The following is an 18323-nucleotide window of genomic DNA, read 5'->3' as shown; positions in this document are numbered from 1 at the left end:
AACATATAAACATGCAACATATAATAGGCTCTTCAGACTTAGCCATTTTGCTCAAATGTTTTCTCTTGTTCTTTTTCCACTTGTCAGTGGGGGGAAGGAAAAAAAAAAAAGGTTGTTTCTTTCCCAAGTAGCTCAAATCCAAACAGTCCACTAAATGGAAGAGATAAAGAATTGTGTATTTTATGAAGGTACTTGGTTCCCATGGAAACAGGGATTTAAATCTATACCCCACTGGAAAAGAAATGTGTATAACAGATGTGAAATAAAGTAGACATAACACTTGAAGGGTCAGCTGGAGAATGGTGTGAAGATTACACTCTTAAAAGCTGTTCCTGATGCTTTCTGGACAAACAAGGGAGAACAAGCCAAATCTTGTTGAAGACAGGTAATTTATTAGGTTCTTTATGTGGCTTTAGGTGCTTTTCATTTGAAGCAGGCAAGCATAGTAAATTATTACCCACCTATTTTCTGCTGCCTGCACTTAATGCTGGTTTACAGACAAATAGAACAGTGGCTGTTGTTTCATCTGGAGTTCAAGTGTGGCACCAAGTTACAGGAAAAAAAAAAAAAAAGTAGTTTGCATTTTAATGGTCTCTGAAATGCTAAGATGTTTATCATAAAAATAAAAAAAACCCTAGGAAGTTATTTTGAATAATCCCAAGTAACTGGTGCATAATATCATAGGTGGATCCTTCATAAATTCTATCTTGCTGATCAGAATCTCTCATGGGTAAATAATCACTAGGTAAAGAAAGGATTATTCATATCTAGTTTCTGTTCTGTGTATAGTATGAATAAATAATAGAAACAAAACATGAAATGCATTTCCCACAACTGCATACATATAACTATAGATTTAACATATAGATTTTATACATATAACTACTAGATTTCTTTCTAGAGAAAGGTATGTAGTAGTCAGGACACTTATGCTTTCTTGGGACCTAGATCCTGATTTGAGTAACTACATAAAAAGGAACAACTGCTCCTGCTCCACTAAAATCTTTTACATACTTCACATGTTACATGCAGTTCTGGTGGCTAAGATGACTTGGCTGACTACCTCCCAGCTGCTGAATGATGATGTTGTGCTAAAAACTCATGTGTAACTGGATAACAGACTTGATTTAGAGCTAGAGGTGATCCTGCCCCTCTACTCTGCTCTTGTGAGACCTCACCTGGAGTATTATGTGCAGTTCTGGTGTCCTCAACATAAAAAGGACATGGAACTGCTAGAACAAGTGCAGAGGAGGGCCACGAGGATGATCAGGGGACTGGAGCACCTCCCGTATGAAGACAGGCTGAGAAAGTTGGGGCTGTTCAGCCTGGAGAAGAGAAGGCTGCGTGGAGACCTCATAGCAGCCTTCCAGTACCTGAAGGGGGCCTATAGGGATGCTGGGGAGGGTCTCTTCGTCAGGGACTGTAGTGACAGGACAAGGGGTAATGGGTTAAAACTTAAACAGAGGAAGTTTAGATTGGATATAAGGAAGCAATTCTTTCCTGTTAGGGTGGTGAGGCACTGGAATCGGTTGCCCAGGGGGGTTGTGAGTGCTCCATCCCTGGCAGTGTTCAAGGCCAGGTTGGATGAAGCCTTGTGTGGGATGGTTTAGTGTGAGGTGTCCCTGCCTATGGCAGGGGGGTTGGAACTAGATGATCTTGAGGTCCTTTCCAACCCTATTCTATGATTCTATGTTTCTATGATTCTGTGTGCATGAACTCCACTGCAGTGGTGCTGCAGGTAAACTGCAGTGTGGACTTCTCCCTTTGTTTCCTAGGCAGGTGGCTAAGGAATGCCATGGGGTGGCAGCTAAGGACTCCTGAGGGAAGGCATCGCCTGGCACTTCCCTGACAGCTCCACTGGGAAGTCACTCTACGTTTCTGTAGCACTTGCATTTTTGAACTTACCTTTCAGACGTTTTGAAGGAGAACTGGGCAAACTGCAGCTTTCTTTCAGCAAGATGGGGCAAACCTGCACGGATAGGAAAGGGGTCCTGGGTTAGTAAGGTGACCACCACCTGGAGCCGCTGCCGGCCCGCCTCGGCCCTGCCGGCACCCGGGAGCGGAGGGGAGCGCGCCCCGTGGGCCGGGCCGGGGCGGTCTCGGTAATGGGGGCGGGGCGGCTGCCGCCCGGCGTCACAGCCTGCAGTCGGCGGTGTCGCTGCGGGAGAGAGGCCGCGGGCTCGGCAGGTTGCTCCTCAGGTGAGGCCGCTGGCGGGCTGAGGGAAGAGCCGCCCCGCGTGACGCGCGCCCCCGCTTCAGGCCGCGGGCCAGGCGGCTCTTCTCACAAACCGCCTCGGGGGGGGGGCTCGGCCCCGACCCCGCTGCCCCCTGCAGCATGAGCGTGCGTAGGGTCCGGGGCGGCGCGAGCGGCAGCCGCAGCTGCCCGTCAGCTGGGGACTCGGCAAGTGTTCGGCAGAGAGAGGTGTCGGCCAGCCGGCCCCCCCCGAGAGCCGCATCCCCCGGCCGGAGGCCTGCCATCCCGGGGCGGAGAGAGAACGAGGTCCCGGTCGCCTCAGGACAAGCAAGCACAGCGCTACCTGCCTTCGCCTGCAGCTGTGCCTCGCCGCAGGGCTCGCCGGGCCGGGTCTAGCGGCTGAGGGAGCGGGAAGAGAGACATGGCAATGCATGACCGCCCCAGAACAGAGCGGGGCGGTGGCTCGCCCGCCGGGCGGGGCGGGGCCGGGCCGGGCCGGCTCGGAGCGGAAGGCGGCGGTGGCCCCACCGGCGTCTTTCAGGCGTTCCGGGGGCGGGTGTGGTGCTGGCGGGGGCGTCCTCGGAGAGGGGAGCAGGTGTGGGCGGGGCCAGGCCGGGCGGGGCTTCCTCCGCCAGCTGAGTGCCCGGGGTCCCGCGGGGCCGGGCTGAGGCAGCGGCCGTAGGAGGGCTCTCTGTTTGTAGCTCCTGGGCTCCCGTCCGGCACTCCAAGTTCAGCGGGGCCCCCAAATGTTACATCGCCAGAGCTACTTATGCGCCTCCCCCGTCCGCCAGAAAAGAGACACCCCCCTAGATGTGGGTTCCAGCCCGCAGAGGAGAACCGACGGATGCCGCCCTTGGGCGGCCCCGCGGCTGACTCACCCCCGGGTGGGCTGTGGCAGCGCCCGGCCCGCGGCTTCACCCTTCACCGCCCGGAGAGAGCGGGGCGGGAGTTAAAATCTGACAGGAAAATCTGTTGGTTTTGTTACAAAACTGGTATTATCAGAGCCTGTGTTCTGCCTGAGGATGCTTGCGCTGCGGATAAGGGAGGCCATGCCCTACGGCAGCGGCAGTGCAATGTTTTATCAGGTGTTTAACATTGTGTAAGCGACTTAATTAATCTCCCGGGAAATGTATCTACATACGGAGAGGTTTCAGTCAATACTGCTGTCTGGTCATAGTAAGTTTTGAGAGACTTGTAACTGGTGTCAGAGGCAAGTCTGAAATGCCATTTTAGCATCATGTCCATCTAGTTATAAAAGGCTTGAAGTAATTGAAGCAGCAGCCCTTACTTGACCCTTTATTACTGTAATGGGTTCAGCAGTCACAATCTTTAAAAAAAAAAAAAATCCTTTTTTTTTAATAGAAAAAGAAGTAAGCTAAATCAAGCAAATGAGAAGAAAACATGTTAATTTTTGCAGTCCCAAAGAATGACAAATAGGAATCGAGGCCTTGTTAAACGGGGGATGATTAAATGAAATACAGCAATTCCCTGTACCTGGCCCAGAGGAACTCGCAGTACAAACTGAGTCCCAGAAAAGGAACCAACACAGCAAAAGTAAGGAAAGTGTTAAACAACTTACCAGTGCACCGTAAGTCACAGGTTGACATGGCTGGTTAATCTGCTAATCAAAAATACGACATAGCTGTCGTGGCTTGCTTGCTTGAAAGTGAGATGTTGGAAACTCATCCCTTAAAAAGCTTTTTGCCAGAATGTGTTTGCTAGTAAATCAGATTCTAAATGAAGTATCTTACCAGTAAGTGTAAAATTTGGTGTATTGTAATATGGTTAAAGATTGCTGGGTTCCATTTATTGTACAACTTAAACTTTTTACAGCTGTTCAAACAGCTGAGTGGCCATCACTGCATCATGAAAAACATAGTAAGTTGTACAGTGGAAATGATACAGTGCACCTCAACAAGTTTCACAGTCTTTATAATCCTGTCTGCTTAATGGTGAAGCTGAAAATCTGAAAAAGTTTCGTTTGTTTACAAAACACAGTTTGTTTTGCTGGCACAATATTTTCCTGTAAGCAGAAAGAGTGACATTGAAATCAGAAGGAAGTATTGCTGGTCATCCTGTTCCTGAAAGGAGTTACAATTAGTGTTAAAGTCGGAAATAACAAAGGAAGTATGCTGTTGAAAGCCAAATTTAAAGTCCATTCAAGCAGCTGTCAGTAATAAATACTGTACAGATACTGTTTGAAGATTTTATTTCTTAGGGAAGTAAAAGCTATTAGCCAGAGAAGGACTATTCATTAGGGACTGTAGCAACAGGACAAGGGGTAATGGTTTTAAACTTACACAGGAGAAGTTCAGGTTAGATAGAAGGAAGAAATTCTTTACTGTGAGTGTGGTAAGGCACTGGAACAGCTTGCTCAAAGTGGTAAATGCTCCATCCCTGGTAGCAGCCAGGTTGGAGAGAGCTGTGGGTGACGTGGTCTAGGGTAAGGTGTCCCTGCCTATGGCAGGGGGGCTGGAACTAGATGATCTTAAGGTCCTTTCCAACACTAACTGTTCTATAATGCAAGCATAGTTCTACAAACACTCATGTTACTCTTCCCTCTTTATTTATTTGAAAGTAATGACCCAAGTTTATCACAGAATCGTAGAACTTCTTTACATCTAATCTAAAGTTCCCCTGTTTAAGTTTAAACCCATGACCCCTTGTCCTATTGCTATGGTCCCTGACAAAGAGTCCTTTTCCAACATTCTTGTGGGCCCCCTTCAGATACTGGAAGGCTGCTATGAGGTCTCCATGCAGCCTTCTCTTCTCCAGGCTGAACAGCCCCAACTTTCTCATACAGGAGGTGTTCCAGTCCCCGACCATCATCGTGGCCCTTCTCTGGACTTGTTCCAACAGTTCCATGTCCTTTTTGTGTTGAGGACTGTACACAATACTCCAGGTGAGATCTCACAAGAACAGAGTAGAGGGGAAGGATCACCTCTGTGCTTCTCTGCAAACTGGTTTTGGCTCTTGAACAAACCTACGCAGTGTTTTAATGTTTTCCACTACCACCTATTGCCTTAATGGTTCAACACAGAAATAATTCTGCTTTAAAATCCATTTGTTTTGGCTACTGAATATCTAGAAATGTGAATAATCATTCACTGTATTGCATTCATTTTACATTTCCCATGTCTTTTGATTTGTGCAGCTGTAGTGCATACTGTCTTAGAAACATGCCACGAGCAACTCCCAGACCCTGATCAGGGAATGTGACTGGTTAACATTAACAGGATTTTTTTTCATACCACTATGTGTTTCGTAACCTGGCTAATGGCCTCAAAAAATCCCTGACAACTGGTAGGCAATACAGGGAATGATTTCTGTCTTGTTTTGTTCCTACTCCCCAGGTACCCTCTATTAAAAACTGGGCTAAAATACACAGCTACTGGCAGGAAACAGAAATTTTATACCCAAATGAAATGAAGCTGGGAGGTTACACATATTTCTATCAAATTATCATTCTACATGGGACAGATAGGGTATTGCTTTCTTTATAGGAACTACCCCCGTGAGCAGAGAGTGCAGGGTGGTGCGAGACAGGTGCTTGGTGCAGTTCAGGACTGGGACCCTGCTCTAGCCTGACCCTTCTGTTTCTGTTCTGGTGAAGGGCTCAGGCCCTCCTGCTGGTACCTTGAAGGGTATTCTGTATTTCAGAGTTCTTTTTGGAGGTCTAAGCCTCTTACCATGCTTCAATGTCTACCTGACTGAAGTGAGAGTGGTAGGTAATTATGAAGTTGAAGATGCTTCCTTTCTGAATCCTGCTTGCTATAGTCATGTTTATGGAAAAAAAGGAAAGGTTTTGTGGGCTTAATAGCTGACAAGTACTTCTGAGCAATTCTAAACCTACTAAACATATTGTTCAAGTGATTTAACAGATAATTAGCAAGCAAGTAACTACTAGAAACTCATATATAGTGCCTTGACAGTGAAAATATCTTTTCTTTTTCCCAGAATGGCATACCCGGGTTATCCTCCGTCTGGTGGCTATCCTGCTTTCCCTGGTTATCCTGTAAGTAAGGCTCTTAAATGTGTTGCATTCGTAAGGTATTTATATTCTGTAAATACCCCTTCTTACTGTGTTCTCTGTGTGGGAATAGTAGCTGTCAGTTCATATATTCTCTAGAGATTAGAGGCTTTGTTTCTGTCTTTTTTAAAGTTGCCTGTTGTTCCAGAAAGTTTTCAGTTATTTGGTCTTGTTTTATCTTATCCTTTTCTTACTAGTTTGTTTTTTAATACAGCTATCTCAGCATTTTTTTTTTTTAATGTATTGGCAGTTCTTGCAGCTCTTTATGTACAGGGTCAGAGGTAATCTCTGAACCAGTCTCTACCACAGTCTGTATAAATATTCCGTGTACCTGTATCCCAGGATTTAGAGAGATGCTGAAAAATCTTCAGTGGCCACTACCCTCAGAAAGAGCTTGGAATGCTTTACTCAAGTAGCCCAGCTTTCATACAACACCAAGTAAATATTTTTCTGAGGATAAAGAACACTGTATCTTGACTTCGACCCCCTCTCCTTCAGCCACAGGACTTTGTTCCACCTTCAGTTTATGACTGAATGGGCTGAAAATTCCAATGAAACTTAACAGAAGGGTGGAATGTATCAGGTGTGACTGATACTGCAGTCTTTTTGATATGCCTGCATTGTTTTTCAAAGCTAGATGCAACTGTGTGCTTCTGTTAGTATGGCACTGATCACACCATAATTGCGGAAATTTTATATGGTCTGTGTTTCATGCAGCACAGAACTAGACTTCAGCATGGAGCTCCGCCTCGATCCCATTAAGACACTGAAAAACTACAAATATATCCAATATGTATAAATACATGCAATAAATTCTTCAATTATTTTGCTTTACTGAAACACTGAAATCAGTCAAATTGAAGACAAACATATTAGAAACCAGACTTTCCTAACTCCAGGATTTCTTTCCCCTCCTCCCAGTTCTGCTAACCCTCGTGTCTGTAGCTGTGATTCGTTTTTGCTTACATCTGAAAATACCTTTTTTTCTTAGCTAGAATCTAAAATATAGCAAATTTTAATGGATTAATTTAAAAGACCCTTTAGATTTGATACCAGCAATTCTAGGTTTCCTACTCTAACTGATGATGCCCAAAGTGATAACCAGTGCAAAAAAATAATGCAAGACTTTTTTCTTCTGCAGTAGTGATAGTGATCTGAGCAGGGCTTTTGAGGATCCTAATTTTGGATTTGTAAATCTAAATGCTATTAAAATCTTCTAGTTGAGTCTGGCAGGTTAGACCGTACTGCTGCGGGAGAGAGTATTATATAGCCTGGGCACCATAATCTGGGGGTAGAAATCTTCGGGCAACCAAACCTGAGGAGAATATTTGAGCTAGACTTTACTGCTTTGAAGTTTATTTCTGTTTTCTGGGATCGAGAATGAATGTGTACTCTATGTAATGTGTGACCCATATTTCTAAAGCTAGTTAATAAGACGATTCCCACTGAGTAATGAGTCCATACCTTATACGTCATTATGAAGCTAATTTTAAATACCTGATTGTTAAGATCAAGTGTATGACTTTTAACTTACAGAGTTTTTCCCTTAGAGATCCTGGTCATTCAAGTAAATATTTCTAATGTATGTTAATGCTAACAGCAAACATTTGTGGTATGACTGATAAGTCATACATATAGCAAAACAAAGGCATACAGATGTTTGACTTGTTCTTTTTATTTAAAGCCTGTAATAGGTATTCAATCTGACTCAGTGGTCCAGATTTAGTCATTGAATGTCCATGCTTTATAACCTGGATTCCAAAGGAAATGGAAAAAAAAACCCAACACCTCTTGTAAGTTGTCACCGTGTAACATTTGAAAATACTGTGCAAGAGAGGCAGAAAGTTCAAAGGTACTAAGCTCTTAAAAGTCCTGTAAAAACAGGAGTTGAGCTTCTAAGGATTCATAGAGAGCAAGCCTGGCTGAGCTCACGTTTTACTTATGCAGGATAGAAATAGCAGCTTTCCAGTAAAGGACATGGGGTCCTGGTGGTTGACAAGTCAGCAGGCGCATGTCCCCAGGGAGGAAGGCTAATGACATATCTGCCTTTAGCAAAGCCAGCAGGTCAAGGACAATGATTATTCCTCTGTGCTCAGTGCTCACAAGGCCACATCTGGAATACCATGTCTAGTTGTGGCCTCCCAGTACAACAGACGTGGACAAACAGGAAGACAGCCCAGGGAGGGCTGCTCACCTGGAGGATGGCTAAGCAGAAATATATTCAGTCTTCTGCTAAGCAAACACTGGAACAGGGGCCCAGAGCATTTGTGGGTTCACTATTCCTTGGGGATACTGAAAACTTGACAAGGCCTTGTGTGACCTCATCTAACTCTGAAGCTGACCCTGCTTTAAAGGTGGAAGGGATCAGAGGCTCTTCAGAGGTGCCTTCCACCCTGCAGCACTCTGATTCTGTGTCACCACAGAAGATGCATCAGAAAACCCAACAAGAAGGCCCCTACCCAGGCTTCAGGAATTCTACTGCTGCTGCTTCAAGTGCTGAATTTAATTATATAATTCACATTATTACACACCTGGACATTTTTGTAGCTTGAGAGTTTTTACTTTAGTGTCCTGTTAGCATGCGTACAGACATCCCAGTTTTGTGTTTCAGCCCACAGGACAAGAGTCTGTCTACCCACCAGCTGGTCAGTACTCTTATCCCCCAGTTCCTGGAGGATACCCTCCGGCAGGAGGAGGCAGCACCTATCCTGCAGCACCACCAGCTGCTGGGTATGCAGGGACAGCAGGATATCCTGCCTCTGGGGGCTATCCTGGAGCTCCCCAGGCTGGAGGAATGCCACCTTATGCTGGAGGTAAGATTCCTTGTTAGAGTACCCCTTCTGGTGTAACCATTCCCTGTGCTTGGTAGAAGGAGTAAAGAAAAGAAGCTTTGTTCAGTGATCAATTTAGGCAGAAGCATGTAGGCAGCCAGCCAGATTGCTGTCTTGCAGTAAATACCTGTGTGGTGATGGCAGGGCCTTGATGGTTTTGGGCCACTGCACAGACACAGAGGATTTAGTCACTTACATAGCCCTGCTCAACAACCTGGCTCACATGTCAGAAGTCAAGTACAGAACACTTAGCTTGCTAAAGTCACCATTTTTCCCCTAGCTCCTTCAGGCCCTGGGTTTGGTGTGCCTCCTGCTGGCCCTGGCTTTGGTGGCTACCCGCAACCTCCTGCCCAAAGCTATGCTGGAGGTGGACCAGCACAAATGCCAGGTAAGTCACATATAAGAAACTTTAAGCATCCAAGGTTAAACAAAAAGATTCCAGGATAGGTAGTAAAAAATTAGGCCCTTACCTTTATTACTTCTAGCTGTTGAGATTTGTACACCTTCTCCTACCTTTCTCGATGAAACCACTGAAGGGCTAATGAGAACCATCTCTATAAGCGCTACATCCAAAAGGGATGGCTGTTACTGATTAATGGTCGTGCTGTAGTGGTTTAGGTGCTTATCCTTCTTCAGACTGCAAGTATCTGATGAAAGCTGTGAAGTGCAGAGTCCGCATTCAGTGAGTATCTGGCTGAGTATATGTTAGTATCAAATAAATGAATGCATTTTTCAGATCAGTGTGTTCATGGTGATCGCTGGCCTTATGGGGAAGTGGAAAGGAGAATGCACACAATTCCTTAAAAACAGTGCACTATTTTTAATGCTTTGAGAGGTCAGTTACCATCAAGACAATTTTTGTCCTGGAATGTGTCAGTTGTGTTTGCAGGAAATTCAGAGCAGCAGAAACTGTTTTTAATGGTTGATTTGTTAACTCTAATAATAGCTAAGCTGCTGTTAAAAATATAACAGTTGTACATACGTATTATGGATAAAAATACAATTCCAGTATGAAAAATGTAGTTGTAGCTTTTGTATTCAAAGTGCTTTTGACCACAAAATGAGATTCCTTCAATTCTTTTGCACCAATGAATTCTTAATATTTATCATTTAGATGCTAGACATTTTAAAGTGCATAATATGACTTTAAAGGAGATCATGGGACACACATTCTTCATTTGCATGGGCTATGTTGGCTTTTGTCAAAGACAGCAATATTCAATAATATAATTATTCTTATTAATGTAATAATATTTAATAAGGAGAAAGCCTTCCAGTTCCCACAACACCAATAAATTTAGTATTTTTAGAATAGTTTTGCTAATATACATACCTGAATGCACCTATGATGGCTTCTTCCCATCATTCCCAAGAAGTTCAGTTACTGATCGTGATAGGTATCATTACTTAGGAAACAGGTTTTGTGCAGAGGTAAATACAGGTCTTTAAATGGCTTTATTTTCAGATAAGATAGCATTTACATAATAAGAGGAGACCTAATTCATTAATTTTATCTTTTGAATTTCAGTAGGATATCCCAGTGGACAAACACCATCACCAGTGCCTGGCCTGGTACGTTTGTACCCTCTTCTATAATCAATCTTATGTAGCTTCTGCAGTTTTAGTATTTTTTACAACTGATTTCCAACAATTTACAGTGTGTTCTGCATCAGTAATTCCCACCTACACTCAGTACAACCTGAACAAAATCATAACCCTTTATCTGTGTATACTCAGTCATCAAGTAGATCTTCATCCATCCAACTGGCTAAAAGCATCTCTTTGGCATTAGTGGGCCAAAGCTGTTGAACGAAACAGAATGTCACCCTGGTTCTGTGCTAGAAAAAAAAAAAAGGGTTACTCATGGACAACTCCTTCTTAAGTACTGATTCCAGTGGTGTGATTTTAATGTGAATTTCCGTTGTGCAGCGCATCTAGTTAACCCAACTCATACTTTCAGCCTGCAGCAATGGTTCAGTGTACCCAGGGCACAATTCAAGCTGCTCCCAACTTTGATGCTGGAAGGGACGCAGAAATTCTACGCAAAGCTATGAAGGGGTTTGGTAAGTAAGCAGTAGAAGCTTAAATGTCTATTGAGCTGGCCTTGAGATGCCATTTTGTCCTTCAATTTTTATATAACCATACGTTTCCCCTCCCCAAGCTTTTCAAAAGTCACACTTTCTAAATTACTCAGACTATGTAGTGGACAAAGCTATAGAGAGAATTTGGTAGACTTAAATGGTAGTAATTTATTATGTAACTATGCCCAAATGCAAGATGATAAAATGCATTCTCAGAGGGATTATTACGAGTTCTTACATGAAATTGCCTTCTATTTCCAAGGAACTGATGAGCAGGCTATCATAAATGTTGTTGCTAACCGCTCCAATGATCAAAGGCAAAAAATCAAGGCAGCTTTCAAGACTATGTATGGCAAGGTATGTTCATTAGTTATTTGAATCAGTAAGCAAACCCAAATCAGCTGCTGCTTCACCTGCCTGACTGCAGTTTAGTCCTGGGACGTGGTTTGATCATTTTTGAAATGCAATTCTTTTGGTTATATTCTTTCGATATATTCCCCTAGCAGAAGCAGCGGTGGGGGAACGTTGGGTGGCTGGCTCTGTCCCTGACCAAAGAAGCAGCTTCTCTGCTTTTGTAATGCTTGATAGATAGAAAATAATCAAGCTTAATCTGTCCTTGTATTAGTGTTTAAAACTGAGATTCTTACACGTACAAAGCAGCCCTGAAATCTGGGGTTTTTTTTTGTAAGAAACAAACTGAGAAACTGATTGAGGCTTGGTTAGTCAATAAAAGGCTGAGATAAATTAATTTCTTCCCTCTGTCATTTTTGCAACTTAAGAATGAAATGTTATAGTTGTGGCATTTTTCAGGACCTAACTAGGTCCTAATCAATGAGGAGATAACAGAGAAGAGCTGAACTGTTAAAGGTCTGGATAGAGCTAAGTTCTTTATAAGAAATTAAACTAAGCTTTACAGGAAAAACAGCACAAAGCTGGAAATCAGTCACAAAAGTAAGTTTGATCTTTTTTTGAAATATATAATCTACACAGCTAACACTCTGCAAAGCCCTTTTTGTGTTTATAATTGAACAGGATTTAATTAAAGACCTGAAGTCTGAATTAAGTGGAAATGTGGAAGAATTGATTTTAGCACTCTTCATGCCCAGCACCTACTACGATGCCTGGAGTTTACGTCATGCAATGAAGGTATGGTTTTTATGTAAACGGAATAGCTTAAAACCATCTTAAAATGCTTATCCAAGAAAAAGCCATGCCTGACTGCTGCATTGTTAAAAAATCCTGTAGTAGCAAACAAATTTTGGGACTGCGGGGCTTAAAATTCTTTTCTGTTGTGCGCCCAGTTGCAGCCAATTTCTTCAGGATTAGCCAATTCAGAGCTGGTCTCCATTCATCCTCTGCTCTCCACCACTTAGTCAGAACTAAGTGCTAAACTTAGTTAGAACTAAGTTTAGTTAACTAACTTGCTGTGCCACTTGGTCGCAACTAAGTTGCTAGAACCTAGAAAGGGCCTGGCTGCTGTTAAAACTGTAACCACTGTTTAAATTGAAGGTATGTACCTCTTCTTATTAGGAACAAACGATTGTTACTGGAATTTATTTTTTGATTATCCCAGTTTTTTTTCCAAAAGGACAGTAGTGAAAAATTAAGGTCAGATCATGCAGGTACCCGTTCAAATGTTAAGACAGCATTAAAGATTAGGTGAGCTAGTTCATTTAAAATTTTAATTCAGGTAGACTGGTACATACAGTTTACCAGAATTTCCTTCTTGTTTGAGCTCCAACAGCTAGCAGGTGGGTGATACCTGGAATCAACTAGCTCAGCCCATGTACGAATGCTAACCTTCCAAGGAATCTGGAGCTTAAATGAAGATCTGGCTTTAGTGGAGCCAACAGTCACTCTTAACCATTTTTAAAAAGTCATAACATTACCTAGAAGCCTCGCACAGATCCACTTCTATCTAATCCTTGCCTGAATATAGAGATGACTAGGCCAGTAAGATATTTATTCTGGGGATGGGGAAGGGCAGAATCATAGAATGGTTTAAGTTGGAAAGTACCTTAGAGATCATCTGGTTCCAACCCCCCTGCCATGGGCAGAGAGACCTTCCACTACACCAGGTTGCTCCAAGCCCCATCCAGCCTGACCTTGAACACTTCCATGGATGGGGAAGCCACAACTTCTCTGGGCAACAGGTTCCAGTGTCTCACCACCTTCATAATGAAGGTTTTTTTACTAATATCTAATGTGAATGTCCCCTCTGTCATTTTAAAGCCATTCCCCCTTGTCCTGTCACTACATGCTCTTGTGTGAAATTCCCTTATCCATGAAAAGTTCCTGTCGGTGCTCCATGTTAATGAAGCAGCAACATTTGGAATAGGGAGCACACTTGTATGCTGACCAAAACAGAATTTGTGTGTGTATCTTTGGCTTTAATGATTAGCATAAGGCTGTACCTTCCTCCAGTATGTTTCCAGGTTGAGATTGTCAAAGAACTTCCTTTCTACACAATTTTCTAGCTAACTTTGGCTGAAGTTACTGCTATGGATATATAGAGCTTTGGGGTATTTTTTTGAACTGGTGCAGAACCGGAATCTTTGTTCCATTTTAAGTACACCAAAGACTCGGTGCCTTCACATTGAAGGGATATTGTTCTTGCAGTGTAGATTGTATTAAGTTTTGAAATAACATGCTTGATTTCACAGTTGAAGAAAACTGAATAAGTAGTGCTTTTTAGTTATGCCCTCTTTTTCTCTGCCTACAGGGAGTAGGCACTCAGGAGAGAGTGCTGATTGAGATCCTTTGCACAAGGACAAACCAGGAAATACGAGAAATAGTGAACTGCTATAAATCAGAATTTGGACGGGACATCGAACAAGACATCAGAGCAGACACTTCAGGACACTTTGAACGATTACTTATATCTATGTGCCAGGTAAGCTTTATTTTTTTTTTGTTGTTTGGGTAAGGTAACTGCGTATAGTCCAACTTTGATGCACATAGTCATAATGGCTTCAGAAATAGCCTGTGTCTGCTTAGCAAGAGCCAGGTTTTTAGAAATTACCTCTGGGCCATTTATTCCCTAATGACAATATAAGACACGTCAGTCCCTCCTCAAGGAAGAGATACTATCTGCAAATCTGATGAATTCTGTGACCTGATTTAGCACCCTGTATTTATCTTGGAGAATTTACGTGTAAATACTTTACTGTGCAGAAGCAATCAAGTGGTACAATAAAGCAGAGCTCCACACTGCTGTTAAAGCAAGATGCTTTTGGGTTTTTTTCTGCCTATGTTAACAAAATAATTTGGGTGGATATGATTATACAGGTATGGCTGCATGTAAACCTCACAGCAGCCTTCCAGTGTCTGAAGGGGGCCTATAAGGATGCTGAAGAGGGACTCTTTATTAGGGACTGTAATGACAGGACAAGGGGTAACGGGTTAAAACTTAAACAGGGGAAGTTTAGATTGGATGTAAGGAAGAAGTTCTTTACTGTGAGTGTGGTGAGGCACTGGAATGGGTTGCCCAGGGAAGCTGTGAGTGCTCCATCCCTGGCAGTGTTCAAGGCCAGGTTGGATGAAGCCTTGGGTGACATGGTTTAGTGTGAGGTGTCCCTGCCCACGGCAGGGGGGTTGGAACTTGATGATCTTAAGGTCCTTTCCAACCGTAACTATTCTATGATTCTATGTATAACACCTGTAAGAAGCCCTGTGAACAAGTCAAGAGGTACCACAGCTTCCAAGTTACACCACAGCCTTCCTTCCCTTCACATCACCAGAATCTGGGAGCTCGCTTATCCCACATCATATACTAGGGCTCTTTTTGCGTTGCGGTTATCCATGTCAAGGAAGAAATACGTACTAATGCAACTTCCACATTCTCTGAGCCATCTGCCTATTTGCTGTTAGAATTTCTATGATGTTTGTCTGTCTCATTTGCCTCTACCTTTGTGAGAGTTCAGCTGCACACTAGCTATTTGGATTAAAAAGTCAAAATTCACAAGAAAGCAAACCTTGAGAAGCTCATGCTGCTAATTTTTATTTTGGTAAATCCAGTAGTTTACAGTAACTGACAACCACATAATTTAAATATTGTAATAACCACTATAGATACAACACTATTAGAGAGCTTGTGTTCAGCCTACTCAGCCAGTACATTTAGCAACATCCATCCATGCACTGGGCAGCAAAAAAACCCCACAAACCCAAGGCACATAAAATGTCATATAAGCTCTACTTACATATTACAACTACAGTAAGTGCTTTCTGGAGGCATTCTATGATTCTTAGTCAAAATTAGCAAATTCTAAATAAAACAGAAGACCTGAGATATTTCAGGTGTGCATATTCAGTAAGATAATTCATTAGTTCGTTTGGGAAGACTCTTTGCAACTTCAAGCCTAGAAACAAACAAATCAAGAGAAAGCTTACATTATTAAGGAAAATAGAGAATTAAGTTCAGTATGTAATTAGAAGTATGAGATGGTATGTAGGGGTGAAATTATCTGAGTCAGTGTATCTGCAGTTTAAAGCATGCCCTACAGGCAGGGTTCTGGGTCACTTCTGAATTTGTTGCCTATAAGAAATCTTAAACTAAAGGGTAGCTTTAAAGCAACGTGAAGTATTTCAAACTGGTATTACTCTTTCTGCTTCAGGCTTTGAAGATATGGTGCAAGCACAGACCCCAAGCCTTTTTTCATTTGTCATCTGTTATCTTTGCTTTTAGGGTAACCGGGATGAGAACCAAACTGTGGATTACCAAAAAGCTCAAGAAGATGCTCAGCGTCTGTACCAAGCAGGTGAAGGAAAACTTGGGACTGATGAATCTTGCTTTAATATGGTTCTGGCAAGCAGAAGTTTTCCCCAGCTGAAAGCAACAGTTGAGGCATACTCCAGGGTAGGAGTTCTTTCTTCATTTCAAATGAGCTTGGTCAGTGTATTTTAAATTAAGCTTCCAGTTGTTACCACATTTCATTATCCTCATATTTATCTCATTTATTTGTAGATTGCTAATCGTGATTTATTAAGCAGCATTGACCGAGAATTTTCTGGAAACGTGGAACGTGGTTTGAAGGCTATTTGTAAGTGATACATTCTTCCCTCCCTTTATTGCTTACTAATTAAACCTTGTAACAAAATAGTAATCCAGTTCACTAGTGGCTGTATGGTAAATGAACACAACCTGAGACTCTGCTAACACAAAACTTCAATTATTCAAATTATTCACTTTACCCTTAGTTGGAGAAAATAAGCATCCACCACAGAGAAGTGAGTTCAAAACAAGAAAAGGCTACACAGAAACTACTTATCCCTTCTCTGGGAAGGCAGGCAAGGACACAGAAGTAAGGGTCAGTGGTTAGCATTTGTAACTGTATTTTTCAGAGCCCTGCAAGATGATGTGAGTACTGGCAGCGGTGACTCTGGTTGTGACACACCTCAGCAGAGACAGCTGAGCCACCCCACACATCATTTCAGAGCCAACATGAACATACTTTAGGCGCAGTTTCGTTTCCACCTCCCTTCCCCACCACCACCTACCCCTAAAAACTTCAGCATTTGCTAAGGAAAATGTCAGCAAAAGAAGACCTGTTTTGAATTCACTTTTTCCTACTGACTTGTATAGTAAAGCAGTTAACATTTAATACGATTTGCCAATAGTGAGCATCAGTATGACTGAGCAGTAAATCTGCAGACACCAGTGCTTACCAGAATGACAGCATTTCTGTAGCCATAACAGATAAGCAGAAACTTCCCAGATTATGTTCTACTTGAGAGTTTTATGGGGAAAATGATGTAAAAGAATAAAGGCTTGTCTCTGCGAGCGAACAATCTAACTGAAACATGACCCACTCTGAAACTACTGGAGTGACAACTTTTTACAGTTGTACTTTTCTTAGTGAGATTCAAGCAGTGGAATATGAGTAAAATACCTTGTGTTCCAGTACCAGCCTGCCCCAGGAGAACAACTGCTTCTGAATTACCTATTTGAGAATTAAGGTTTCAGGCAGCTTTGAAAGGCACTTCCAGAGAAGTTAACTGCTAATAACTGTAACTTAGTGTGTGAAAGAATAAGTCACTTGGTCAGCTTCCAAAAAACTCAGCTCTGTAAAACAGTTCCTGTAGTCCACAGAAACTGCATCTTGACCAACACCTACCTCTACAGCAAAAATCATGAACTGATCCTGCCAGGTATCACTGTACAGTGTACAATGCTAGAACTAATCCTAAAAACGTACTTTATTGCAGTGCAATGTGCTTTAAATCGCCCAGCCTTTTTTGCAGAAAGACTTTATTATTCTATGAAAGGAGCTGGCACAGACGATTCTACCCTCATCAGAATTATAGTCACTCGCAGTGAGGTAAGAAACCTTCTCTGAAAGTGTTGCACGTAGCAGAAAGCTTTCTGCCCTAACCAGCTTTTCCCTTAGTCCTCCCCTTCACAGCTGCAGAAATACTGTTTTGCAATGAAGCTTTTACAGGGTTCAGATTTAGACGAACATGTTAATTAGCTTTAAAGCCAGCTTTTATGTAGTAACTGAATTATCTCTGGCTAGATAGCAATACTGCTTGTCTTCCTTCTTAACTGTGGTTGCCTGCCCATGCAGCAGATAGGCACCTCAAGTTCAACAGTTCAGCTGTTAGGCATTAGGATAGTACAGTCTTAACAAAGCAAGAACAGCTGCTAGACTCTCTGTTTTGGGAGCTGCTCCTCTGGCCTTGGAGGGACCAGCTGGCTTGATGACCCGCAGTTATCAGTTGCATGTTTCACCCATGGTGTGTGTTCTCTAGTCAGTGAGGGAGGAGATGTGGAGTGACTGTCAAGGCGTTAAAATCATACCCTGTGTTTACATTCTGTGCTTTTTTCTTCCTTTGCCTAGATTGACCTTGTGCAAATTAAACAGATGTTCTCACAAATGTATCAGAAGACTTTGGCTACAATGATAGCAAGTGATACAAGCGGTGATTACCGGCGTTTGCTGTTGGCAATTGTTGGGCAATAAAAGAGTTATCTGTTTTTTTGTTTTCTTTTATAAAACAAGCTGAAGGACATGTAACACGCTTTATGCAGACACTCACTGTCCTTGTGTGTAAAAGAATAATTTTAAGCTTTGTATAATCAAATATGCCTTCTGGGTGATTCAATAAGCTTGTTGCACTTAAAATTGCCTTAATTTACAGCACATAATACTCCTTATTGTATAATAAAAGATATATCTTGTCTACTA

The 18323-nt window shown here is 42.5% G+C and overlaps 2 protein-coding genes and 1 long non-coding RNA gene across 7 annotated transcripts in view; 1 reads left to right on the top strand and 2 right to left on the bottom strand.

Moving 5' to 3' along the window:
- Positions 1-2930, bottom strand: part of LOC136010469 (uncharacterized) — an 11301-nt gene extending 8371 nt beyond the window's left edge. Inside the window, exons 1-3 of one of the 3 annotated variants that reach the window (XR_010610889.1) lie at positions 2542-2930; positions 1906-1969; positions 462-526 (exon numbers count right to left, since the gene is read on the bottom strand). This is a non-coding gene — a long non-coding RNA (uncharacterized LOC136010469). Of the gene's footprint in view, positions 1-461; positions 527-1905; positions 1970-2537 lie in introns of all 3 variants that reach the window. The other 2 variants (XR_010610888.1, XR_010610887.1) reach the window with 2 other exon arrangements.
- ANXA7 (annexin A7) lies at positions 2119-18323 on the top strand. Of its 3 annotated transcripts, XM_065671742.1 has the most exons (14): positions 2119-2199; positions 4998-5096; positions 6152-6209; positions 8836-9037; positions 9336-9443; positions 10584-10627; positions 11016-11118; positions 11399-11493; positions 12169-12282; positions 13859-14029; positions 15824-15994; positions 16103-16178; positions 17344-17456; positions 17976-18323. In XM_065671742.1, exons 3-14 carry the CDS (start codon positions 6153-6155, stop codon positions 18096-18098), a joined length of 1377 nt encoding a protein of 458 aa, XP_065527814.1. In that variant the 5' UTR covers positions 2119-2199; positions 4998-5096; position 6152; the 3' UTR covers positions 18099-18323. The 3 variants fall into 3 exon arrangements, with proteins under 3 accessions (XP_065527814.1, XP_065527815.1, XP_065527813.1); XM_065671743.1 differs by lacking the exon at positions 4998-5096 and having other exon boundaries at positions 2120-2199; XM_065671741.1 differs by lacking the exons at positions 2119-2199; positions 4998-5096 and adding an exon at positions 7909-8017.
- Positions 15116-18323, bottom strand: part of PPP3CB (protein phosphatase 3 catalytic subunit beta) — a 48678-nt gene continuing 45470 nt past the window's right edge. The window contains exon 15 of the transcript XR_010610885.1: positions 15116-15497. The gene's annotated coding sequence lies outside the window, so the exon portion shown is untranslated. The remainder of the gene's footprint in view (positions 15498-18323) is intronic.

This window comes from Lathamus discolor, chromosome 3 (genome assembly GCF_037157495.1).
Source record: "Lathamus discolor isolate bLatDis1 chromosome 3, bLatDis1.hap1, whole genome shotgun sequence".
In the NCBI taxonomy this organism is placed as follows: Eukaryota; Metazoa; Chordata; class Aves; order Psittaciformes; family Psittacidae; genus Lathamus; species Lathamus discolor.
Note: the sequence above shows the minus strand (reverse complement) of the source record. Positions and strands in the feature narration are given on the sequence as shown.